General features: G+C 53.3%; 2 protein-coding genes across 3 annotated transcripts in view; both read left to right on the top strand.

Annotated features, from left to right (window-relative positions):
• Positions 1 to 8,715, top strand: part of Ptgis (prostaglandin I2 synthase) — a 38,127-nt gene extending 29,412 nt beyond the window's left edge. The window contains exons 7-10 of the mRNA XM_021156096.2: positions 3,569 to 3,737; positions 4,558 to 4,739; positions 5,036 to 5,187; positions 8,441 to 8,715. Coding sequence (XP_021011755.2) covers positions 3,569 to 3,737; positions 4,558 to 4,739; positions 5,036 to 5,187; positions 8,441 to 8,585 — 648 coding nt within the window. The 3' untranslated portion in view covers positions 8,586 to 8,715. The remainder of the gene's footprint in view (positions 1 to 3,568; positions 3,738 to 4,557; positions 4,740 to 5,035; positions 5,188 to 8,440) is intronic.
• Positions 8,716 to 21,742: 13,027 nt separating this feature from the next.
• Kcnb1 (potassium voltage-gated channel subfamily B member 1) overlaps positions 21,743 to 25,711 on the top strand; it is an 87,585-nt gene continuing 83,616 nt past the window's right edge. Inside the window, exons 1-2 of one of the 2 annotated variants that reach the window (XM_021156594.2) lie at positions 21,743 to 21,795; positions 22,832 to 23,563. In XM_021156594.2, the coding sequence (XP_021012253.1) occupies positions 22,997 to 23,563 (567 nt within the window). In that variant the 5' untranslated portion in view covers positions 21,743 to 21,795; positions 22,832 to 22,996. Of the gene's footprint in view, positions 21,796 to 22,136; positions 22,293 to 22,831; positions 23,564 to 25,711 lie in introns of those variants that run through there. The other variant, XM_029468681.1, reaches the window with a different exon arrangement.

Raw genomic sequence — 25,711 nt, 5'->3', positions numbered from 1 at the left:
TGAGGTGGGCATGACAGTGATGCACAGAGAGGTAGCAAGTGTCCCAGAAGCCCCCGGGACCTGGTGGGCAGGAGGGGGCTTCATTCCAAGTGAGGTGAGTGCCATTTAAGACTCTGTGCGGCACCATAGTGTGGCCTGTTGTGCTTCAGAGGGGAAGTGGAGGCAGGGGAATTGCAGTCTCTAGGTCAGAGAAGGTGGGGTGGAGGGCAAGGGAGAGTTGTTGGGTTTTGGGAGTCTCTCATGGTATTTATGTGCATGGCTAGGAGCCAGGATCAGCTTCCGGTCTGGACCTGGGAAGGTGAACGGGCTGTTAATGTCTGGGGAAGATGTTGGGAGGAGAAATCAGGGTAGAAGGTCGGGGTTTGGTCACATGAGATGCAGGTGTTCTAGAGTAGGTCAGAGAAAGACCTGTGGGACCCGATGGGGGACAGAGCACAGTTCGTGACATTATTTTGGGAAGGAGGGAGGAGGAAGCAGGGTCCCAACCCAAGGACTGTCCAGGTAGAAGGGCAAGAAAGTCGGGGAGCCAGCCACGTGGGGAGACCAGAACAAAAAGTGTTTGGGAGGCAGGGTGAGGAGCAGGCAGAGGCTGCGAGTTGAGGACCCGTGGCTGTGATGGCTACCGCAGATCAGAGGCCATGAGTCACGAGTAAGAACTGCAGACTGAGCTGCTCAGTGGGTCAAGCATCCCACTGAGAACTCTGCAAACATCATCTGGACCCTCTCAAAGCTGGACGAAACCGGAACCTCAGGGCCAGGAGCAGACTGGTGGGGAAGAAACACAGACCCCCAAATCTATCCTAAAACCTGGGAGGAGGCCCCTCCTGCAGACTGGGATCTAAGGTCCAGGCAGGAGGTGGGGATGGGAGATAGATCTCAAGGCTGGGGTGTATCATGGGCAGAGGGAGAGGTCCCTGCGGAGCTGGGACAGGCTGGCTCTCAGCCTCAGGGAACCCCGCCTGCCCTGGGGACCCTGGTGATAGGGAGGTGATTGGCTCCACCCCTTTAGCCCAGCTACCTTTCAAAGTCGGTCTCCTGATTCGCTGCTGCCTCTGTCTTCAGCCTGACTCTGAGACAAGTTATAAAGTCCTCCATAAGCTACCTGCAGCTAGTCCTCACGGGATCCAGGGTGCATATGTGGATGTGCACTCCTGGGCTGTGCAGTTGGCAGAAAAGTGCTAAGGCCGTGTACCTCTTTCTGCCCAGCTTTCTACTTGATTTCATAGAGCTTGAACAATCCATGGTTGCCCACCCTGAAAACCAACCATGCAGCACACTCCAGCACAGCAGGAAAGCCAACCAGGACCAATACAGTGGCATGCACCTTTAATGCCAGCACTTTGGGGATAGAGACAGGTAGATCTATATGGGTTCAAGGCCAGCCTGGTCTTCATATCAAGTTCTAAGCCAGCTAGGGCTATATAGAGAGAACTTGTTTTGAAAAACAAAAGAAAATGGGAGGGGAGAAAAAAGCCATGGATTTGAGTGAGAGAAGAGGGTGTATAGGAAGGTTTTCAGGGGGGAAAGAGGAGGAGGAAAATTATGTTATTTATAAGCTCAAAAACTGAAAAAAAAATTTAAAAAACTAAAGGTTAAAAGAAATTCAAGGAGGTTACAAGGTACATGAGTGCAAAGAGGGCACATGGCTGGGGAAGTGACTCGGGGATGCCACCGTTTGTCAAGTGCTTGCCCTGCACGAGGACCTAAGTAAGAGCCCCAGAACCCTCGTTACAAAGAGAAAGCACAGCCAGGCGTGAAGGCACGCATTTGTGATCACAGCATCGGTGTGACAAGGCAGCCAGGTCCCTGGGGCTCACTGGCCAGCAGCCTAGCCTTCCTGCCAAGTGCCAGGCCAGTGAGAGATGCTTGCAGTCTTACAGAACAAGGTGGGCAGCATCTAAGCAACGGCAGCAGAGGTTGCCCAGGGGTTGCCCGTGGCTTCTACCCCACCCCTAACACACACACACACACACACACACACACACAGAGTCAGTCTGCCACCTCAACCTCCCAGCCTCCAGCCACCTCAGGACCAATTCCTGTGTCCTGTGTTTCTTCAAGGTAATCTCATCCCCTTACATGACCGCTCTTTAAACACACACACAGTGGCAGCCGACAAGCCTCATGCCACACCTCGCAGCCTGCCTGCTCCTGTGTATCTTTTGGACCCAAAGGAACAGGCTGGTTTGTTTGTTTTTTTCTTTCAGCAGCTTCCCACATCCAGTCTCACTGCTAGGACATCACCTCCTCACTGCTTTCTGTCGACAGACACAGCTTGTTTCTGATTTTGGGGTGCTGTATGGGGGCTGCAATTCATGTCCTCTGCCTGGTGCAGTTATGTCTGCAAAGACCTATCAGGAAAGATGTTTAACTGTTTGAGTGTATGACTACGGTATAATTTAGGATAGACCAAACCTCCCTGCAGGTTGAGGTTGCTTGGGGTCCCGGCCATGTCTGCATCATTGGAAGATGCTAAGGAGTCAGGTGAAGGTGCTTAGCCAGGTCTGACCGGGTCTTGGAGCGCCCGGTGCCATTGATTTTCCTAGCTTATCTTTTGGGAAGTTTCAAATAATTTTTTTTTCTCAAAAATTAACAGCCTGTAACTGCTCATCTGTTTATTCTTCAGGAGAATCCACTGTAGCGCAAGAAGCATGTAAGGAAATTCTGTTTGCCAAACTATGAATAGCTATTGTTATCAGCCAGTTAAACCCAGCAGCCAGTGTTGATAAACATTCTTTGGACTCACAAGTCTGTGGAGCTGGCTGCTCTAACCAGGCCCAGCTGTGACAATTTAGCTGTACCCTGTGTATCTCTCATCCTGGACCCAAAGGCCCAGTCAAAGGTGGGGGACACACAAGGTCTCCGAAGGCCAAGGTTTAGATCTACTATTTATTAATTCTACTTCATGCTATTTGCTAGTCATAGCAAGTCCATGACTGAGCTTAAAAACTCAAGAGCGGGGCTGGAGATATGGCTCAGAGGTTAAGAGCACTGACTGCTCTTCCAAAGGTCCTGAGTTCAAATCCCAGCAACCACATGGTGGCTCACAATCATCCATAATGAGATCTGATGCCCTCTTCGGGAGTGTCTGAAGACAGCTACAGTGTACTTACATGTAATAAATAAATAAATCTTAAAAAACAACAACAACAACAACAACTCAAGGGCAGGGATGTCCTCTGCCTCTTCTGTGGAAACTTTAGAGGAACATGAAGAGGCCTGTGGCCCTAGAAGTCACCCCAGACACTCTCAGCGTTCTTGCCTTGTGGTCTCGTTCCTCTTATCCACTTGCTCTGATGGGCTATGGTGGCTACTCGGATGACCTCAGACGAGGGGCTTCACTCGAGGTCAGGATGCCATGAGAGGTCTTCAAGTAGGTACCAGGCTCAACCAAAGCCCCAAGCAGCTTTTGGTCTCAGGCTGGGGGCTGAAGATACCAGTGATACCTGGGTGTTTGGTCAGCATGGGAACCAGGCACACTGCACTGCACCAAGCCTCAGCCTGCATCCGTTCTCAGAGGAGCCCACTTGGTCATCTTGGTGGAGTAACAGGCGTCTCGTTGTTGCAGGGGAATATGGGTCCCACGGCCTTCTGGCTCCTTCTCTTCCTCCTCAAGAATCCAGAGGCCCTGGCTGCTGTCCATGCAGAGCTGAAACACACGGTCTGGCAAGCAGAGCAGCCCGTTTCACAGAAGACCACACTCCCACAGAAGATTCTAGACAGCATGCCCGTGCTAGGTAGGAAGGTCAAACCTGCTAACCTGGGTAGTTTGAGCACCTCCTAAGTCCTCCAAGGTCCCTTCTGCTTCATGCCCAGTGTCAGCTACCCCACAGATCCTGGTCTCACAAGATTTTTGGTGTTAAGTGAAAGAGAACCTGAAGTAGGTACAGTGGGAAAGAGGCTCAATTCGAGTCGTACGCCTGAAAGTCCTGACAGCTCTAGCTTCAGGCTTAGGTGGGTCCAGGAGCTTGAACAGTGCCACATAGGGCTTAGTGTCTCTCCATCCTTCAGCCCCATTTTCTCCTGGGGATGCCCCTGGTCTCTGGAGGCAGGAGGGCTCCCAGCAGCTGGAGGCTGGGCCTCTCAACTTAGCATTCCTATCTGAAGTCCCAGGAATGTGTTCATTGGCTTTTGGGGTTATAAGCCCACCCAGAACCAATCACAGGGCTCAGAGAGGTAGGCAGATTGGCCAATGAAAGCTCATACCCACCAGCTCAGAGTAGATCAACAGCGCAGCTTGGGGAAACAAGTGCGGAATGGCCCCTTGGAGGAAGGTCGGGGGTCCATTCCCAGAAAGGAATGCACAGTGCAGGTAAAGCATTAGACTCTCCTTGGCCGTCTGATACCTTCATGGATCCCACGTTTTCCCACGTACCCTCACCCCCAAGGGTTTCTCAGGGACCACAGAGTGCACTTTGTCATCTGGCTTTTCCCACCTTGCTGTGTGACTGTGTACAAGGTACACACCCTCTGGTCCTTGCTCTGTTAAACAAGAAGGGGAAGTGTCATCCAGGAGAAAGGGCAGCCTGCTGATCCTCCCTGCCCTTGCCCTTGCAGACAGTGTGCTCAGTGAGACACTCCGGCTCACGGCTGCCCCCTTCATTACCCGTGAGGTCATGGCAGACCTGGCCTTGCCCATGGCAGACGGGAGGGAATTCTCTCTTCGACGTGGTGACCGCCTTCTCCTCTTTCCCTTCCTGAGTCCCCAGAAGGACCCAGAAATCTACACAGAGCCTGAGGTCAGTAGCAGGGCCAGGGCTGACTATCCCAGGAGCTGCGGGGTGTGGGGAAAACGAAGAATGGAGTCTTTAGCCAGCCCTGAGTGGTAACCCCCTGAGTGGTAACCCCCTGAGTGGTAACCGGGTGTGCTCTTTGTTCCCTCTGCAGCCTGGGATTTGTCATCTCCATAGTCCTTTAACCAGTCCAGTCACTTCCCATTGTGCTCAGTAATGACAAGTCTGGAATCAGATCCCCAGTTCTTTGTCCTGGCACGGGCTTGTGTGGGGTGACATTACACATCAACTTCTTGTTTCAGGTGTTTAAATACAACCGATTCTTGAACCCAGATGGATCTGAAAAGAAAGATTTTTACAAAGATGGGAAACGGCTGAAGAATTACAACATGCCATGGGGTGCAGGGCACAACCAGTGCCTGGGGAAGAGTTATGCCATCAACAGCATCAAACAGTGAGCGAGGGGCAGGGCCAGGGCGGTAGGGCACGGGGGCAGTGGGGCTGGTGGGACATGGAGACAGTGTGGCATGGGGGCAACGGAGCACGGGCGTGGGAGGCATGGGGGTGGCGGGGCACAGGGTCAGTGGGGCACAGGGTTAGCGGAGAATGGGGTAAGAGGGGCACCGAGGCAATGTGGCACGGGGCTGGCGGGGCACGGGGGAGGTAGGACACAGGGCCGGCAGGATATGGGGGCAGCAAGGCACCTGGGCAGCAGGGTGTGGAGGCCAGCAGGGGCATGGCCCAGTAGGGAAGGGGCCCATTAGTGAGTTATGACTGAAGCAGGATTTGGATGTGGCCCAGGATGTGGCCAAGGTGCAGTGACACCTGATGCCTCTACTGTTTCTTTGACTGAAGGCCTCAGCTAATGGTTTAGGGATTAGATTCCAAGCTGGCAGAGAGTCAGCTCCTGCCCGCAAATCCGTTTATTTGTGTTTTTAAAACTCAGAAGGGCCCTTGTTTAAAAAGGAAGCCACATTTCAGATTTCTCACATAATGATCAGATCTGGCATTGAGGTGCTCCCTCTGAACGTGGCATGGGAATTCCAAACTCTAGCCACTGAGTTAAGCTGGCCGTGGCTGGCTGTGGCTGCTGCAGTGGATTCAGACCCTTGGGGCACGAGTTGGCTGAATTCTAGGGTGCCCCTTGGCTGTTATAACTCCTGAGAGGGCTGAGCAGCGCCTACATTCTCTTCCTGGGGCGCCCAGAGCCTCAGTCTCAGGATCGCAGACTGCCTGGATCTGAGCCTACAACCTCTGCCCTTTGTTTTCCTGGCTCCTATAACATTCTGAGCCTGCCTCCTCAGCTATGAAATTTGGGAGCGACCGATTAGAGCTCCAGAAGGCATCAGAAGGATCTTCCTAAGTGTCCACGCCCCCGCCTGACTCAACACAGGCTTTGAGAAATGTTAGGCAGTATCTACATCACAGCATTGACATGCAGCTCCCATCCATGCCCAGGGACAGCAAATCACCTTACCTTTTAACCTCACTTTTTCTCGACAGTGAGGTAGAAACCAGGAAGGAGTCAGCTCTGTCCTAACGCTAACAGCCTTTCCTAAAAACCACCGAGGCTGTGGGGGGAGGCCGAGGCAGGAGGTTGGTGAGTTCAAAGCCAGCTTTGGCCACTTAGTGAGCTCTTATCTCAGAATTTAGAATAACAAGGTGATCAGGTGATCGATCGAGGCTGGCCCTCCATGTAGGGCACTTGCTGAGCACACACGAGGCACAAGAGTCAATCCTCAGCATCACAAAACAAACCATACCTCAAAAATAAAATAGGAGCCGGGCGTGGTGGCTCACACCTTTAATCCCAGCACTTGTAAGGCAGAGGCAGGCTGGATTTCTGAGTTCGAGGCCAGCCTGGTCTACAGAGTGAGTTCCAGGATGACCAGGGCTACACAGAGAAACCCTGCCTCGAAAAAAAGACAAAAATTAAAAATTAAATAAAATCATAGGATATAGGCAAGGGGAGCCTGAAGCTCAATATTGTCATCAGTGACCTATAGAGATTAAAACCAGTGGAAGGTGGTCATGCTGTGAACAGACACTATGACCAAGGCAACTCTTGTAAGGACAACATTTAATTGGGGCTGGCTTATAGGTTCAGTCCATTATCATCAAGGCAGGAGCATGGCAGCATCCAAGCAGGCACGGCAGAGGCAGAGCTGAGAGTTCTACATCTCATCTGAAGGCTGCTACCAGGATATTGACTTCCAGGCAGCTAGGATGATGAAGGTCTTAAAACCAACACCCACAGTGACACAGCCACTCCAACAATGCCACGCCCAGTCCAACAAGGCCACACCTCCTAATAGTGCCACTCCCTGGGCCAAGCATATACAGACCATCACATGCGGTTTTCCACATGCTTAAGGTACACACAGGGCAGGGAGCTGGCTCAGCGAGGAAGAGCAAGCACTGCCAAGTCTGGTGGCCAGGGCACAGTTGATGTTCAGGTGCACATCAGGTGTGTGCTCCCCTGGTGCAGGCTCTGTGTTCACCCCTGTGGCTGGAGGATGAACCAGCACTCGAGCAAATGTGCGGTTTGCAGTCTGCTCATATCTGCGCCCTTGCACACAGACCGTATCAGGACAGACTCTCTCGCTCGAGTCAGGAATTATGACAGAATTTTACTAGCAGTTCTTGCTTCTATCCATTTAGGGACAGACAAAACAGATGCTGGGTTTTATGTGGTTAGCGTGGTACTAGGTAGGTTGCTCATACCCTCTCAACAAATGAGTGGATTTGCTGTTACCCCAGACCCTGTGATCTCCCTGCTAGGAAGATCCAATGGCGGCATCGATAGTTCTAACCATTGGGTGCTCAGGTAGTAAGACTCCTGTCTCAGGTAACCCCACCCCTCCAGAGCTGGCAGAGACACAGCCTATCTTTACTCCTTTGACCCCATAGGAGAACCAAGCCCCCAAGTGGAAACAGACCCTGGCGAGAGTCACTTCCCCTTAAGTCCTGTGGTCTGGCTTATCCACTCGCCTGCTCCTCTCTCAGTGAAAGGAGAAAGTCCTTGCTGTGTGCTCAGTGTGGCATTGGGCCCCTGAATTGAGGTGAGGGACAGTGGTGAGGCCCAGGACAATCAGAATCACCATTGACTTATAGGGTAGACCTGTCGTGTCACTGAGATGCTGAGAGCATCCTAGATATGGCAGCTTTATGTGTCTCCAGAAGGTGGTGGTAGAGAGTGCTGCCTGACAAAGGTGGCCCTTGGTGACATTTCTGTCCCATGGTGATGGTAAGAAGTCTTGAGGAAGGGGTGCAGGCTTTAATCTTACAGACACTCCTGGTAAGCACAGCCCAGCCAGGGACGACTTAGTTCTTAGCTTAGGGAAAGAGCTGCAGGCTTATGGAGAGGCAGGAGAATCTTGTCACCATGCACACTGTATCACCATGCACACTGATGCATCTGGGACTCAGGACTACCCAAGTGTGTGTGTATGTGGTTAGAGACACATGGTTGGGGCCCCTCCCTCGCTCTGGCTGCTCCAGCATCTGCAGATGATGCTGTAGGCGGGAGAGCTGGAGACTCACACTCTGACTCTTAGGGGTTACGACATAGAAATGGTTGCCACGGACACAGCCACTGAACTTGAGCTAGCCTCCCCTTCCCCCGGCCTGCCAAGGTCAGCAGAGCAGCACAGCCTGCAGTGCCCCAGACTGAGCAGCACAGCCCACAGCGCCCCCTCTCTCTGCAGATTTGTCGTCCTACTGCTGACTCATTTCGACCTGGAGCTGGGCAGCGCGGACACAGAGGTTCCTGAGTTTGACCTCAGCAGATATGGCTTCGGTCTGATGCAGCCAGAGGAAGACGTGCCCATCCGGTACCGTGCCAGGCTGTGACCTATGGAGCAGATTCACCTGGGGCCTTCTGACTTCCTGTTGTTCCTCTAGAATGCTATGTCCAGCGGAGGGGACACTGAGGACAGTGAGAGCAGGAAAAGCTAATAAAAGCTCTGTATCTCACCGTGAAGACTTGCTTCCAAATCGGGCTGTCTGTGTTCTAGGTTCACTTGTGCTTCCAGTCCTGGGGTATACCCATGGTTCACATCTCCTCGCCCCTGACTCTCAGAGCAAGCACTGTCCCCTCCTTTGGTAGCTGGTGTAGTCCAGGCCTTGGCCAACATGGCAGATATGGGTCCTTAGAGGACCCATGTGGATTTGTCAGTGTGTCTATTACTCTAAGTCTTATCCCCAGATCTTTAAAGAGACACGGCCCCTTTTCATGTGGATGCCCAGGAAGATGCATCGTTCTTTATTGATTCACAGTAGGTAGCAGGGTTTTCCTTGTGCTAAGACTAGGATAGGGGCATGACAGCAAGATTTGGCCCTGTGAGATGTCTGGAGAGCCAGTCTAGAGAGTCTGTCCCCTGTATCCCAGCATTCAAGCCTTGCTACAGTGTATACCAGTCTGCAAGATGGCTTTGTTCAGCCTGCACGTTAAAAATCAACATAGGGAAGCCAGTGAGATGGCTCAGTGGGTAAGAGCACTGACTGCACTTTCAGAGGTCCTGTGGCTTGCAAGCCTCCCTTGCGACACTGGCTGCCCTGGAACTCACTCTGTAGACCAGGCTGGCCTTGAACTCAGAGATCCACCTGCCTCAGTGCCACCACGCCCAGCATCCTGAGTACCTTGAAATGCTGAGATGGGCACAGCAGATACATATTTTCGTTCCTCGCAGCATCTTAGAGAAGATGGAGTGTTATGCCAGCTTTCCAGATGAGAATGCCAGCTCAGAGAGGTCAAGTGACTTGCCTGGGGTCACACAGCTCTTGCCAGTAGAGCTCAGCCTACACACCTCTCCTAGAAGCAGATGTTGGGTGGGCAGTTTGTTCTTCATTCCGAGGGCTTTAGGGATGGCAGTGGGACACTTCTGTTTGGCACTGGAGAGCTGACAGCCAGAGACACCCAAGCGTGGTGCAGACACATCTGTGATGAGGTCCTTTTATCTTTAGCTGGAAAGACAGAGGATAGCCTGAGCCTGGGTGTTCCAAGGGCTCATCTCTTGGAGCAGGGCTGGGGCTCGGAGGATTCCCTGGCCCTGGGTCTCCAGGCACCCTCAGGATTCCCAGATAGACAGTATGATTGGCAGGAGTCTGGGTATCCCCAGGGAAACCCATCTTCATGCTTGGGTGACCCCCCACTGCTGCCTTCTTCTTATCTTCACAGGAAATCAGAGCTGGCAAGCCTCCTGTGGGAGGATGAGCCTGTTTCCATGGCAACCCCCAGTTGCCTCCTCACGGCTGGAAGGGGAGGAAGAAAGTGGCAGAAATAGCTGCTGAAGGTCTCACAGGCTTCGGTCCTGGTGTGCTAGGGGAAGCCCTTCAGAGCCCCATCCTAATTGAATCAGCCTGGGCTGTCCCCACGATGCTCACCTGTGCTGCGTGAAGAGCTGGTTCCCCTTAAAGGTGACAGCTCCCAGCTCCTCCGTGGTTAAGGGCAGGCAGCTCCGGTGGAGACCTGAGATGCTGAGGCAGCGCTTGGGGGACGATGTTCATGCATGCCCTCATTTTAATTCCCTCCATATTCCGTTTCTTTCTTTTATAACAGGCTGGGATTTTAGCTCGGTTGGTAGAGTGATTGGCTAGCACGCACAAAATCCTGAGTTCATCTCCAATTCCTCCTAAATTGGGTGATGGTGGTGCACGCCTGTAATCCCCAGCAAGGTGGAGGCAGGAGGATTAGGGATTCAAAAGTCATACTTGGCTGCACAGTGAGTTGAAGTCAGCCTGGGATACACAGTCCTGTCTGAAGGAAGAGGAAGGGCAGGGAGAGTTGGTAGCTTAGAAAAGAGGAGATGAGTTAGCTACCTGCACAGGCAGGATCTCAGCTCTCCAAGCCTGGCTGGAGTCAGTGCTATCAGATGAGTGGCACCGTCTTCAGTTTGCTCTGATGGTGTGTTCCCTGGCCCGTCTCCCCATGTTTCTGCTGGCAGGAGTGGGTTTCTCTCTCCCACTCCCCACATTGAACTGTGAAGTATAAACCAGGCCCTGGACAGTGGAGGTCAAGACTCGGGGTGCCGGAGCCTGTGTTCTCAGGTTAAATGAACCAGGCTGAAGGCCTCAGCCATGTCTCCCCTCAGTTTTCTCATTGGTGAACTCAAAGTGGGTGGGGGGGGCCAAAAGAGGGGTCTGGTAGCCCAGCGTCCAGATAGAGCAGCCAACCATGAGCATCGATCACAGACACTGGTTTCGAAGCTTTTTTTTTTTTTTTTTTTTTTTTTTCGAGATAGGGTTTCTCTGTATAGCCCTGGCTGTCCTGGAACTTACTTTGTAGACCAGGCTGGCCTTGAACTCAGAAATCTGCCTGCCTCTGCCTCCCGAGTGCTGGGATTAAAGGCGTGTGCCGCCACACCGGCCTCGCTTTTGCCATTTTTTAATAAACACAGTCATGGTGTGTTTCGTGAGCAGCCTGGTTGTTACACTTTGCTGTTTCAACACAGCCCCTAAGCTTCCTGTCATGCTGTCAGATGGACGTGCACCCATTAAAGCGGCCTTGCTTATGAACGGCCTCTGTGTGATTCTAGAGAGGGAACTTCTGGGTCTGGGGGTGAGGTCATCTGCTGGGAGGTGAACTGGAAGTGCTAGCCCATCTGGTCTCATCCTGGGAGCTTGTGAACAGCAAGGGCTATAGAATGGGAAACTTGGGGGGGGTGCTAAGAAGAGAGATGGGAGGGGAAGTGCACAAGAGGGAGCACTGGCCAAGGACTGCAGAGGGGAGAAGAGGCAGGAGAGACACCAGGTCACAGGGCAGGGGAGCCGAGGAGCTCTCACTAAAATGAATTAGGAATATCACTAGGTCTCTGCAGCCTCCCGTTTCTTTTGCTGACTGCTTTTCTGTGTCTTGGAGTTCCCTGGCTCCTTTAGAGAGAAGGGAGATCAGCTTACCTTTAATGGCTCTGTTGGAAGCCTGCCCCTTGTTTGTTCCTGTGTTCTATCATCTTTTGGCCCTACACCCTGGAAGTCAACGTCCTGGCCACAAGAGGCTTCCTCTGTGGAGACATTCCCGAGGCACCCATACTTCTCTCCAGGGAGAGAGAACTCAGGAGACCACACTGGGGTCTCACAACGCACAGTGTGCACAAAGCATTAGAATGTGCAAAGCCCACCATGCCATTGATGGTGGTGGGTGGGAATGTTCAAGGATGGTTGAGGGGTGTGCGAATGGGTAGACAGATCGGAAGGTGGGTGAGAGTGGGCCGGGACATCAAGAGTTGGAGTGGGTGAGGGGTTGCAGGAGCGGAGAAGTGGGTAGATAAATACACTGTGTGGTGGAAGGGTAGATGGATGGATGGTGGCTGAGTGGATAGATGGATGGATAGGCAAACAGGTGGGTGGATGATAGATGGGCGTGTTTAAGGATAAGTGGAGTGTTGGTAGGACGACATGGGCAATAGGATGGGTGGACAGGAGGGAAGATGGGTATGTTTAGGATCTGTGAATGGATGGAGAGACAGAGGAGAGAGTGGGTAGATGCTGGGTGGGGCTTAGTGACTGAGACCACGGAGGAGTGATGCTCAGGTCTGTGGGTAGGTGACAGATGAAGAAGGATCAGATACCCTTTGGGTTGTTCAAAAATCAGGGACTTGGGCCAGGAAACCCAGGGTTTGATGAAGACAAGCCGACTCAGAAAGAAAAGAGCAGGCATTGGAGCTGAGTCCGGTGGTGCAAGTCCAGAATCCCAGCTACTCATGCAACTGAGGCAGGAGGATGGCAAGTTTGGGGCCAGTCAGGGCTATGTGGAGGGGCTAGACTCAGAGAGTGGGTTGCCTAACAGTGTAATGGCTTCATTGATTCTTCCTCAGTGGCTGGTGCAAGGGGAGAGAAAGATCCTTCGATGGGGTCAGACAGAGACCCTCATATGGTGTCTGATATATCGTATGTACTGAACTTATCCTGTCACTGTGGATCACGCACTGCGCACTATCCCGTTCTTCCCCCAGCAGCCCTGCCAGGTGGAACCTGCTCTGTTCACTGTCATGTTGATTATGTAGTAGGACAAAGGGACAACAGAGAGAGGACAAGTCTAGCAGATGGGACCATCCACAGGGCTGCAGGGGTCCCATGTAGCATGGAATCTGATATGGAATGATGTCCCCATGTCCCCTGAGTCTCTGAGGACTCCTCTGTTCATCCTCATTCTCTATGAAGGAGTTCATGCATGAGCTGTGTGTGTGTGTGTGCATGCGTGTGAGTGTGTGTGTGTCTGCGTGACTGTGTGTGAGAGTGTGTGTGTGTATGTGTGTGTGTGTGTGTGTGTGTGTGTGTGTGTGTGTGTGTGNTGTGTGTGTGTGTGTGTGTGTGTGTGTGTGTGTGTGTGTGTGCAGGGGCAGGGGGTATTGTATTCATTAGCCTTGCTCTACCCAGAATCCTTCAGAAACCTGAGCAGGCCGCTCCGTGGACATAAATGATGGATGCTATCATGGAATCTGGAGATCAGACTTCAAACAGCTGAGCCTCTTGCCAGCACTGGTCAGAGGGAGTAGCATGGATGGATCTCGGCTGCTCCCAGCAAGATACCGGGTGGGCAAGGCCCCAGCAGACAGTTTAAGAGGGCAGTGGCCAGGAGTCAGATGGTCTGGTGTTGGACCCTGGCTGCATGGAGATGCTGTCCCCTTCGGGAATGTCGTGGTTCTGCTTGGCTTTAAATCAGAGGGCTGTGCCATGTCTGCATCCCGTCTTTATAAACATTCCAAGTTATAGTTCATTTTCCCTCCCTCCCCCTCTTCATCCCTCCTCCTCCTCCCTCCCTCCCTCTCTGCTTCATCCCTCCTCCTCCTCCCTCCCTCCCTCCCTCTCTGCTTCATCCCTCCTCCTCCCTCCCTCCCTCCCTCCCCCTTCTTCCCCCATTCATCCCTCCTCCTCCCTCTCTTCCTCCTCCCTCCCCCCCCATTACTCCTCCCTCCCTCTCTCTTTTTCTGTTTCTTTGGCATGTTTGAGACAGACTCTCATATAGCCCAGGATGGTCTTGAACTCAGTATTTAAGCAAAAATGACTTTGAATTTTATCATGATGTTAATTAATTAATTAATTAATGTGTGTGGGTGATTTGCCTGCATATATGTCTGTGCACTACATGTATGCTTGGTGTCCACAGGGTCAGAAGAGGGCACCAGATCTGGAAATGGAATTACAGTGGACTGTGACTTTGAACTTCTGATCCTCCTGCCTCTGCCTCCTGAGTGCTGGGAATACAGGTTTCTCCCAGCTTCTCTCTCTCTCTCTCTTTCTTAAAGATTTATTGTGTTTAATTATGTATGCGTGAGGGTGTGCACATGAGCGCAGGTACCCAAGGGGGGGATGGAGGTGTCAGATCCCCTTGAGCTGGCGCTAACAGGCAGTTGTACGCTGTTCGACGAGGCTGCTGAGAATCAAACTCGGGTCCCCTGTGAGAGTGGCGACTGCTCTCAACCACTGAGCCACCTCTCCAGCCCCCCTTGCCTGATTCCTGAACATCTAAATTCTTTTCAAGCTAAGAAAATTTCTGGTCTGTGGAGAGAGGACTGTCACTGCTTAAGGCTTTTTTTTTTTTTTTTTTTTTTTTGGATGTAGGTGGCAGACGGACAGCTGGCAGGACCAGAGGAGTTACTTCATAGCTCACAGAACTTGAAAGCCAGTGGCTCTGGCTCCAGGCATGGCTGGATTCAGGAGTCCCAATGATAAGATTCCATTCCACTCTACCTTACCCTGAGATGATGGTATTTCCAGGCAGCCTCGGGAAGGATAAGAGCTTTGCTGGTTGGTTTGTTGGTTTGTCTGTCTTAACTACCCTGGTCACCTTACTTTCAACATGTGTTCATGAAGACAGCCGTCTGGTGTGGCAGTGTCCCTTCTGAAAAACTGGAGCACCTTATGCCCGGGGACAAAGAGCCTCCATGCTGAGAATCGGTGAGAGGAGCCCTCCCAATTCCACTCCCCGGCCCGAATTTCTACATGGATTAGTCAAGCCTTCTCAGAACCTTTCTTTACTTATTCTGTTATTTATTTGTGTGTGGTATGTTTTGGGCATGTTAACACATGTTGCCATGTATGTGCATGCGGATGTCAGAGATCAATACCAGGTGCCTTCCTCAACCACGCTGTCCTCGGGGGTCAAAGAGTACTTCTCACTGAACCTGGAGCTTGCTGATTCTGCTGGGCCAGCTGGCCAGTGAACTTCAGGAATTGCCAGCTCCTGCCTAGCACTGGGATTACAGATGACAACGGAAAGTCCCAGCTCTTCTTTGTGTGTCCTGGGGACCTGAACTCAGGCCCTCATGCTGGAGCACGAACACTTGGATGACAGTCATCCGTCTCCTCACTCACCAGCTAAGCATTCTGGTTACTTGGGTTGAGCTAGACACACAAGCCCCTCCCTTAGTTACCCCCAGCTGCCTTAGTGACCTGCAGTTGACCAGACAAAGCCATTGGTGGTAAAAGGCTTTTAAAACTCCTCATGGACGGGAGAGATAGCTCCGTGGTTAAGAGCACTGGTTGATCTTCCAGAAGACCTGGGTTCTATTCCCAGCACCCACGTGGTGGCTCACAACCATCTGTAAGTCCAGTTCCAGGGATCCAATGCTCTCTTCTGACCTGCACATGGCACACAGTCATATGTGCAGGCAAGCCACCCACACACATAACATTTAATTAAAAAAATTCTCAGCCGGGCAGTGGTGGCGCATGCCTTTAATCCCAGCACTCGGGAGGCTGAGGCAGGCAGATTTCTGAGTTCGAGGCCAGCCTGGTCTACAAAGTGAGTTCCAGGACAGCCAGGGCTATACAGAGAAACCCTATCTTGAAAATCCATAAAAAAAAAAAATATTCTCAGGCGCCCAGCATCAAACTCTGTCCTCCACACACATTCTTAGTTATACACAAATATACACAAAAGAGAATTTTTAAAAATTCCCCTCATAACCTAATAAAGCAGATACTGTTTCCATGGTTACTAATTTTAAGGATGGGAGCAGTACAGCTCAGAGAGGTGAGATCACTTGTCCAAAGTCATTCTATGCCAGCTGCTCTGTCCCGAACCCCCTCTCTTTGCCACAAGGTCACACTGCCACCCTAATGAACCTTCCACGGACTCCTTGCTGAGTAAACGCACAGACACAGGGCTGGATGGGGCCAGATGGGGTCCGATGGAGCAGGTACCTCTGCCTGCACTTTCAGGAACAAGGGCACCCAGGCACTTCTCCCCCGAGTTTGCACCTAAACTTTGTGGCTGCTGCAGGGTGACCCAATCACACAGGGTCTTTGGCATTGGCCTTGGGCTTGCAGAAGCATCTCTGCAGATTCATCACCACCTGTGGCTGGTGAAATGCCCACCACCTGATCCAGGGCTCATTATGTCAGTATGGATCATCGTAGGGACCTTCTTATGGGTCTCCTGGGACCACCTTGCATTGCTCAGCTCCCCTGGGGCCCTTTCTGATGGAGGGTCACTTAAGGGATCATTCTGTGTCTGGTACAATGTTTAGTGACATCTTGCCTTTACCAACCAGACAGCAGGAAGACTTCCCCCTCCCCCAGAGTTGTGATAACGAAATCCCTGTGCGGATGTTGTCACATGTCCTCTGGGACAAACAATGAAACATCTGCCTCCTTTGCAGGATGGTGAAGGGGAGTGTGCTTTCAAGCCAGGTTTCTTTCCAGAGACTGCAGTTTTCAAGGGTTCCCTGGGCAGACAGGAGCTCTCACCCAGAGCTTGGGAATAAGAGATGGCAGTCAGGGTTGTATGAATGTCTCTTCAGGACTCACTAAAAGAGGAGAGTTGATAAGCTCACCTTAAGGCAGAAGAGAAGAGAGAGCAGGCCTCATGAACTCGACATGTAGAACCCCGTGCTACTTAGACCAGAAGGGCAGGCAGTGAGCTTGGGGGTGCTGCAGAAGGCAAAGGCAGCCCTTCAGACCAGTGTGGGAAAGTGGCTTGCCCCAAGAATGGTTTTCAGAAACCCACCTATAACCAGGCCTGGCAGTTGAGGCCTGTCATCCAGCTAATCAGAAGGCTGAGGCAGGAGAATGGTTGTCAGAATTGAGGTCAAGCATCGCAGTGAGCCATCTCACAGGCCCCTCAAATAATGTTCTGAAAACAAAAGATATCACAAGCAAAAAATTAATACTCACGTGGCAAAACAGAAGGTGTCTACAATGTCCAGGGTCAGCAGGGTACTTAGCATCTAGATTACATAAGCAATCCCATAAACCAACAACTACAACAACAAGCATGACAATAGATACAACCACCATAACCTTAATAGTAACCATGGCAACGACCACCAACCATAACAACCGTAGCCATAGCAACCTCAGCAACAAACACCGACTAGAAGAACAACTACAACCACGACAACAGCCACATCAACAACAACCACAGTCATCATAGCAACCACAGCAACAACCACCAACCATAGCAATAAGCACAGCAACAGCCATCAAACCACCATAACAACAACATCAACCACCATCATAGCAACTAAATCCTAACAGCCACCACAGCAACAACCGCCAACCGGAACAACCATAATCAAAACAACAAGCAACCACAGCGACAAACGCCAACCATAAATAACAACCACGACCATAACAGCAACCACAGCGACAACCACTCGTGACAGTAGCAACCACAATCAGAACAACCATAGTCATAACAATCAGTCAACCATAACAACTACACCCACAACCATAACAGTCATCACCAACACAACCAGACTCATAACAACCACCGCAGCAACAACCACCAACCATAAGAGCTACAACCACAATTATAATAATAGTCACCAGCACAACAGCAAAAACGCTCTTAACAACTACAGTCAACAACTGAAAGCATCGCCACCACCATGACCACAACTATAACAACAGCCACTACTACAACAACTGTGAAGATACCCACAACAGTCAGCACCGTAAAAACAACCATAACAGCAACAACTCCCATAACAGCCACTGAAATCACCACAACAGCTCTCTCTTTCTCACACACACACACACACACACACACACACACACACACACACACACGAACTTCAACGCCTATGGAGCAAACCTGAGATTCATTAATAGTCAATGAGAGGGATATTTCAATACACTGAGCTGTTTTCTGGCACACACTGGAGAGCCAACGCTCCACTCTCTGGATAAAAGCTAATGGAGGCTAAGACTGGGGCTGGAGGACTCCCAGCACTTAGAGGAGATGCCACCAGAGGCAGTGGAGTCCCTGTGCACTTAGTTAAGAGTGTACACACCCTGGGACACATTGTTCCAAAGCCACAGGAAGCATGCTTACAAAGTCATCGCATCAGGGCTGGGGACACAGTTCAGTTGATAGAGCACTTACTTGCCTTGCATGCACTAAGAGCTGGGTTCAATCTAGGGCTGTGTAGACCAGGTGTGGTGGTCACGCCTGTAATCTCAGCACTGGGGAGGTGAAGGCAGGAGGATCAGAAATCCGAAACCATCTTTGGCTCTGTGGCCGAAGTTCAAGGCCAGCCTGGGCTATGAGACCTTGCCTAGGGAAAAAAAAAATCTCTATGCTGGTCTGTGAGTTGATGTGAGAGGCTGCTCTCAGGTGCCTTCACTGAGTGACATGTGAGGAAGGGACACATTGTGAGGGCCAGTTGCCTGCTGAACCCACATCACCATGAGTAGACCTCCTGAAGATAAGAAACAATGTGGGGGCTAAAGAGGTGGGTCACCAGTGAAGAGCACTGACTGTTCTTCCAAAGGACCTGGGTTCAAGTCCCAGCACTGACAAGGTGGCTTATACCTGTGTGAAACTCCAGTCCCAGGGCTTCCAACGCCCTCACACAGACACACACGAAGGCAAAATACCAATGAACATAAAACAAAATGAAAAGAGAAAAAAGTCAGAGTCACGGAACAGAGCACAGGGGTACAGGCAGGTAATGCAGGTTTGTAGCCCCACATCACTCAGAAGGATATGACTCACAGCATGGCGAGTTCAAATCCAGCCTGGGCTATACACTGAAATATTTTCTGGAGGAAATAAAAGGCAAAACAAATAACAACAACAGCAAAAAGCTATGAATTGTTTTTCAAAATCACATAGGAAAAAAAAACCCAAGAATATAATATCCACTCAGTAGATAACAGCTGCTGCCTATGAGGTAGGGTGTATGCTCTGGGGAGATGTGGAGGGACAAGGAATTCAGAATAAGTGGGCCTAGGGACAGGGCTGTCGGCAAAGCACTTGCCTCACAAGCACAAGCACCGGAGTTCAATCCCCAGAATACACGTCAAAACAAAACAAAACAACCAAACAACAACAAAACAGGCAGGGCAGTGAATGTTTTTATTCCCAGGGCGGGGCGGCAGAGGCAGGTGGATCTCTGGGGCTCACTAGCCAGCCAGCCTAGCCTGCTTGGAGAGTCAATCAGAGAGGCTAGCTCAAAATAAAATAAAATAAAATAAAATAAAATAAAATAACTAGATAGATGGATGCCATCCAAGGAACAAGCCCATGGCTGACCTCTGACCTCCACAGGACATACACATACACACACACACACACACACACACACACACACACACACACACGTGTGCACACGTGTCCTCTGTAAGCTGAGATTTTCTGGAGGAACAGAATTGATGGAATTCCACATTTTCTATATTAAATATGAAACATCTTATATACCAAATATATTAGAGTATGCATGTCATCAGCTTACTCTGAAATAGTCTCAACACCGAGGCTGGGAATCCGGGAGCTGACTGGTCCTGGAGGTGCCTCAGTAGTCAACAATCCTGCACCCCAAATCTGCAAGTTCCTGGAGACTTGAAGGTCCTTGGTCCAGGATGGAAACCTGAAATGGCTGCTGCTTCTATTTTCAGTGGGGGAATCGTTGTCGTCGTCATCATCATTGTCGTCTTCGTCATCGTCATCTTCATCGTCATCATCATCTTCCAACGCTTCAAGCAAGAGGCCAGGCCAGGCCAACAAGGGCAAGTGGTCTTCCTTCTTCCACACTGTTTAATCTGGTCCCCCCCACTAGCAGATGCTACCCACATTCTGGTAGGTCCTCCTACATCAATTAAAGCAATTAAGACAATTCTTCAGGTGAGGCCGCTTGCTCGGGTGACTTTAATTTGTGGTGGGTTGACACCAACCCTAACCCTCTCTCGCACACACACATAGGGAGGGACGCAGGGAAGGAAAACAAATCTTACATTGTATTTGTTTGTTGTTGTTTTCGAGACAGGGTTTCTCTGTGTAGCCCTGGTTGTCCTAGAATGGGCTCTGTGAACCAGGCTGGCCTCGAACTCACAGAGACCTGCCTGCCTCTGCTTCCTGAGTGCTTAGTCTTGTATTTTTCTATGCTGTTCCTGTGGTGGCCAGGGAGGCGTACGGCTGTCCCTCGTTTGCCCTTGGCCTCTAGCCTAGACGCAACTCCATGTGGAACTCCTCGTACCTCCCCACATCTATCACTCCCGTCTTACTGTGGTGGTGGAGTCTGGCCTCACTTCTGAGAGGCCCTGCTGAGCTCCTGGGTTACTGCTCTCAGCATGGCCTCCCCTGCCCCCATGACTCCCCAGTAGTACTCATGATTGGCTGAAGCTTTCTCCTTTAAAACAAACAAACAAAAAAAATGCTTGTCTTTCTTCAGTGTTGGGCAAGCTGAGAAGAGGAGGGAGGGGCTGAGCCAGAACTATCAGGCCAGAGCAAGGGAAAACCCGCGAAGGCTTTACTCCACCGACAACCGCATTCAGTTTGGGCAATGGAACATTCATTCTGACAGCCTTGGCACTGTAGATAGAGGAGGGATGGGGGAGCTGAGAGCAGAGGTCACAGGGAGAGAAGCTGGGAAGGGAACTGACCAGAGTGGATGGTTCTTATAAACAGTTCTGCGTGATGCAGTGCAAAGGAACCCAGGTGGAGAGGGGAAAGCCTTACCTTGGGGCACCATGTCCAACTAAGTTCCCCCCCCCCGCCCCCTTCCAGGACAGGACAAGGTTCTCTGCTGCATCTCTAACTCCTTAACACCGCACAACAGATACGTGTGTCAGAGAACAAACCAGCAGGGCCCAAGTGTGGCTGACAGAGGGATGCCTGACCCCCTTCTGCATGCAACCCTGCCTACAGTCACTCCTGAACCTGCCAGCCCCACCGCACAGGGTGAGGCAGGGCCAGTGGATCTCTCGGTTGAGCCCCGACCCTCGGCAGTCTAGAAGCAGCTGTCCTAGTTAGCACCCATGGGTGAGTGACTAACAAGGCCAGGCAAACTCTGAGTCTTCCCAGACCCTTCACCTGGCCTTATGTTTCTCCTCAACAGCTACCACCCGGCTGCCCACCTCTTTTGCCTGTTGGTTTGTTAATTGGTGTAATATCCACCTTCCTCCAGAATCTAGAATTTGATTTTGTAGAATCTGGAATGGAATCAAAGCAAGGGCTATTTAAAATTGCCACCTGCCTTCTCCAGCTTTCCCATCCTCCCAGCTTCTAGCCTGTCTGACATAGTCTTCCAATTCTGTTTACAGTCGCTCTCCAGGGAGCCCGGCGACCCAGAGGCTAGTTGGCTTCGCAACTGTATCTCCCACGCCCGTCCTACGTGCAGCGCATGCATGCAGTAGGCGCTCAGCCTCGTGGTGGCCAGGACGCAGTCAAGCAGCCCGGGTGGGCCCCGCGGCCTGAGCCAGGGCCGGGCCGGGCACGGAGGGGTTAAGCCGCGCGCGTTTCCGACCCGCAGGTGGCGCCGTCCCGCCTCGGTGCCACTCGCCGCGCTCCGAAGTGCGGGACAGAATCGCGGCGAGCGCGGAGCCGAAGCTCAGCCCGACTTGTTGATCTCGCGCAGGCAGCCGCGGCCGCCGCCGAGCCGAGCCGGAGCCCGAGGTGGAGGCGGAGGCGCCGCCGATCGCCCGGGCCGCGCCGTCCCTGCGCCCCGCAGAGCGCCCCGCCCGCGCCCCGCAGCCCCGGCGCCGCCCTCCCGCCCGCCCGGCCGGCCGGGGTAGGCCTAGCCCGGCCCCGGGACCGCCGCCGCCGCTGCCGCGGGCGGGGGCGCGGGCGGCCGGCGAGATGCGCGCGGCGCGGCCCCGGGAGGCGGCCACCCTGGGGGTGAGTGTGGCGGGGGAGGGGGGGGGGCGCGGGCCCACCCGGGGCTGGGGGCGGGGCGTGCGCCCCGCGGGCTGTAGGGCCCGGGAACCCCCCGAAATCACCGGTGCGTGGCGGGAGGAGGGCACGCTCCGAAAGGCCAGAAGATTCCGCTGGTTTCCCCGCCTCCCACCTCCCCCACCCCTTCTCTTCCGAGCCCGGGCAAAGGCGCAGAACCCGGAGTTATAAAAAGCCATCGCCGGGAGGAGCGAGGAGGAGGAGCGGGAGGAGGGGGAGGAGGAGAAAGAGAGGAGGAGGGGCAGGAGGGGAGCACCGAGCAGGCGGATCCCGAGGACTCCGCGCCCCTCCTGCGCTAGGGTGGGGAGGGGGCGCACAAGGAGGTGCAGACCCCGCTGGCTTGGCTCCTTCGACCCTCACCTGGACTCCGGAGCGGCCTCAGGTCCTGGTGTTGTGAGGAGTGGGGTCGCCCCAGGACAGGGCAGCCTGGTGGCCTCCGACAGGTGGGCATCTGGTAGCCTCCACAATCCTCACTCGGCCCAAAATCTTCTAAGATTTAGAAAAAGCAAGCCCAATGCCATCGTTATGCTCCCACCCAAAATCTTGACTATCTTGGGGTGGGAGGAGATGAGAACTCACTAAAGAGAGAAAGAAAGTTCTCCCTGCCTCTCCCTTGCCTCCCAATTGCGGGGGCCAGGTTGGGCTCTCCAGCCCGAGACCCGTAGAGCAGGGAGTTTCAGCACTCGACGGGACGGACAGCGCCCCGGGCGGCGGGATTGCGCCAGGGCGGGGGTGGGGCTTCCTGGGAGCCTCCTGGGGGCCTCTCCGGCCTGGAGGGCCACCCCTCCCTTCGTCCTGGGGTGGGGCTGACTTCAGCACCGGCGGGAGGAACAGCGGCCACCCGTCCTCCCTCCCTCCCACCCCCCCAACTCCCCTGAGCCGCTTAAGCCTTGGGAAGGTCAAGGCCGGTGGGGGACCCTGGGGGAGGAGCCTCCCAGTACAGTTCGCTGACCCGTGTCCGCTTTCGCTTTCTGCCTCGCAGCCGTCGGGATGGAGGTGAGACGGTAGCCGCGACGCCCGCCCTCGCGCACCCCTGCACCACAGCGGCCTGCAGAGCTCCCCGCCCCCCGCCCCCGCGGCAGCGGGCCTTGCCGTCGAGTGACAGCGGCCTGGGGGGGCAGGGGGGGCGGGGGCGGCCAGACCAGCGATGCCGGCGGGCATGACGAAGCATGGCTCGCGCTCCACCAGCTCGCTGCCGCCCGAGCCCATGGAGATCGTGCGCAGCAAGGCGTGCTCGCGCCGGGTGCGCCTCAACGTCGGGGGCCTGGCGCACGAGGTGCTGTGGCGCACTCTGGACCGCCTGCCCCGCACGCGGCTGGGCAAGCTCCGGGACTGCAACACGCACGACTCTCTGCTCCAGGTGTGCGACGACTACAGCCTCGAGGACAACGAGTACTTCTTCGACCGCCACCCTGGCGCCTTCACCTCCATTCTCAATTTCTACCGCACCGGCCGACTGCACATGATGGAGGAGATGTGCGCGCTGAGCTTCAGCCAGGAGCTGGACTACTGGGGCATCGATGAGATCTACCTGGAGTCCTGCTGCCAGGCCCGCTACCACCAAAAGAAGGAGCAGATGAACGAGGAGCTGAAGCGGGAGGCCGAGACGCTGCGGGAGCGGGAGGGCGAGGAGTTCGACAACACGTGCTGTGCTGAGAAGAGGAAGAAACTTTGGGACCTGCTGGAGAAGCCCAACTCGTCGGTGGCCGCCAAGGTGAGTCTGGAGTCTGTTTCCCCCCATGGAGGCCTACACGGAGGCTCCTGGCTCCTCACGACGAGTATACCGGCTAAAAGGCAGGGACTCCAAGCGAGTTCTCCAAGGACTATTACTCTTAAGAGGCGCCCTTCCCATGTGATTCGGTGCGGTGTACCCCTACTTTGTTGGGGGAAATGGTTTATAAAACTCTAAAATGCTACGGCCTTGGTGAGAACCTAGTCGAGCTTTGCTGGATAGTCTTGGTGCCCCGTCCTCCAGGCCTGGATCCATACTGGAATAGCTAGCCCTGCAGATGTAGCATCTAGCCCTGTATTCTAACCCCACTCTGCTCATAAGAAAGGGTATAAACACAGCCTACCAACACGCCTGGCAGAGGCTGGGGCACCCACAGGTATTTTAAGAGATGACAAAAGATAGGGAAGGCTAGTGGTAAGGACAGGTCTGCCCCAAGGCTCGGGACAGCGGGTGAGAGGACCAGGCTGGCTCCTTGTTTATGTACTTGCTGTCTGGTGCACTTTGCACTTGGCTGTTGGAGGAAGATGTAAATTTCCAAATCAGAGCAGAAAATAGGCCTGGGGAAAGAGGCAGGGTGAACTTGTTCACACAGGGTGGGCTGCTGGGCACAGGCGGCAGCCAGCCTTGGGGACCAGCAGAGGCTTGGGGTGAGGACCGGGACAGGTGCAATTCCTCTGAGTCAGGCTGGCACCTCAGCGTGTCTGGAGGGTGAGGCCTGCCTCACGTGGCATGAGTCCTGGGTGCCAGGAGTAAATGACAGCGCAGCGTGCTCAGGGCTGCATGGGAGGCTGGGAAGGGGGCCCAGAAAAGAGATGTGTGGGAATCCAGAGAGATCAAGTTTGGGAAGAGACAAGATTGTCTCTGAGAGCTGAGTCCAGGAACCAGAACCAGAGGCAAGTGACCAAGATTGCCTGTACGGCCAGCCATCGTTTAGAAGCATGGCCTGGATTTTGGCTAGCTTGAACTCTCAGTGTGGAGTCTTTGGTGGCTCAGCTGGCCCCTCACTGGTCCCTTCTCTCAGGGGACTCTGTAGAGTTATTTGCAGAGAGTTGACTTGCTCAAAAAGGCTGCAGTCGACACAGGAAGGGTGTCTAGTAGGACAGCAGATAGAGCCCACAGTCATTTTTTCTCTTGCCTCTGGGCTTGGTCTCCTCCTGGAAGGCTGAGACCATAATCCTTCCCCAGTTTCCGTGTCCAGAAAGCCTCCCTCTAAGACGAAAGGTACTCGTCCTTAGCTGGCTTAGGATCAACAGACTTATTTTGCTATTTCTAGGCCTGACACAGGTTCCCCCACAGCTCAGCCCATTGAGGCCCAGGTAGGCCCCTCCTTCCTCACCTGCCCTGTCCTTAAGACACTGGATCCAGGGACAGGAAGTGGGGATTTACCCTCCCAGGGAAGAAACAGACGAAGGGCTGGGTTTGTGTTGGCACCTGGCTGTGGGGCAAAAATGGGTCGACTTGCAAGAGGCAGCGTGTGGGAATAAACAGTCTTTCCTCCTCTCACTCAGCTTAATCGGCTCCCCCCCCCCGCGCCACCCCCACCACCACCCCCCACCACCCGCAGCAGCAGCAGCATCATGACCTCGCTGTGATCCCAGGCTGGGCTGTCAGCTCACATTCTTGCAGTTTCTGCAGCCAGAGCTGAAATAGGAAGGCGGTCGAGCCCACTGGTTCTCAGCATAGAAACGTTCACAGGCACTGAGCAAATGCCCAAACGCGTACAAGGCTCAGAGTGGCGAAGTAGCTTGCCTAAGGTCACAAAGCACGCAACTAGGGGTAGCCAGAAATGTACCTCCCCGCAAGCGAGCTTTCGAACACCCTGTTCTTTCTGTTGGTGATCAAGGGCCACACACACCTCCCTCCCTAGCACCTTCTCCTGCTTTGCTTCCCACAGTCCCTCTCCCAGAAGCGCAAGGTGCAAGTCAGATTGCATTATTCATCTGTTTGAAACCCACGGAGGTTTTCATCACATTCAGCATGGAATCCACATGCCACTGTGCATCTGAGGTCTAGATTCTGGTCCTCAGAGCTCTTCCGGCTCATCTCTCCTGGCTCATCTCTTCTGGCTCGTGTGGTCCCAGTCCCGCTGGCTTCTTTACTGTTCCCAAACACGCCAGGGTCTGTCCCACC

Source organism: Mus caroli, chromosome 2 (genome assembly GCF_900094665.2).
Source record: "Mus caroli chromosome 2, CAROLI_EIJ_v1.1, whole genome shotgun sequence".
In the NCBI taxonomy this organism is placed as follows: Eukaryota; Metazoa; Chordata; class Mammalia; order Rodentia; family Muridae; genus Mus; species Mus caroli.
The sequence above is the reverse complement of the archived record's forward strand: the minus strand, read 5'-3'. Positions and strand labels throughout refer to the sequence as shown.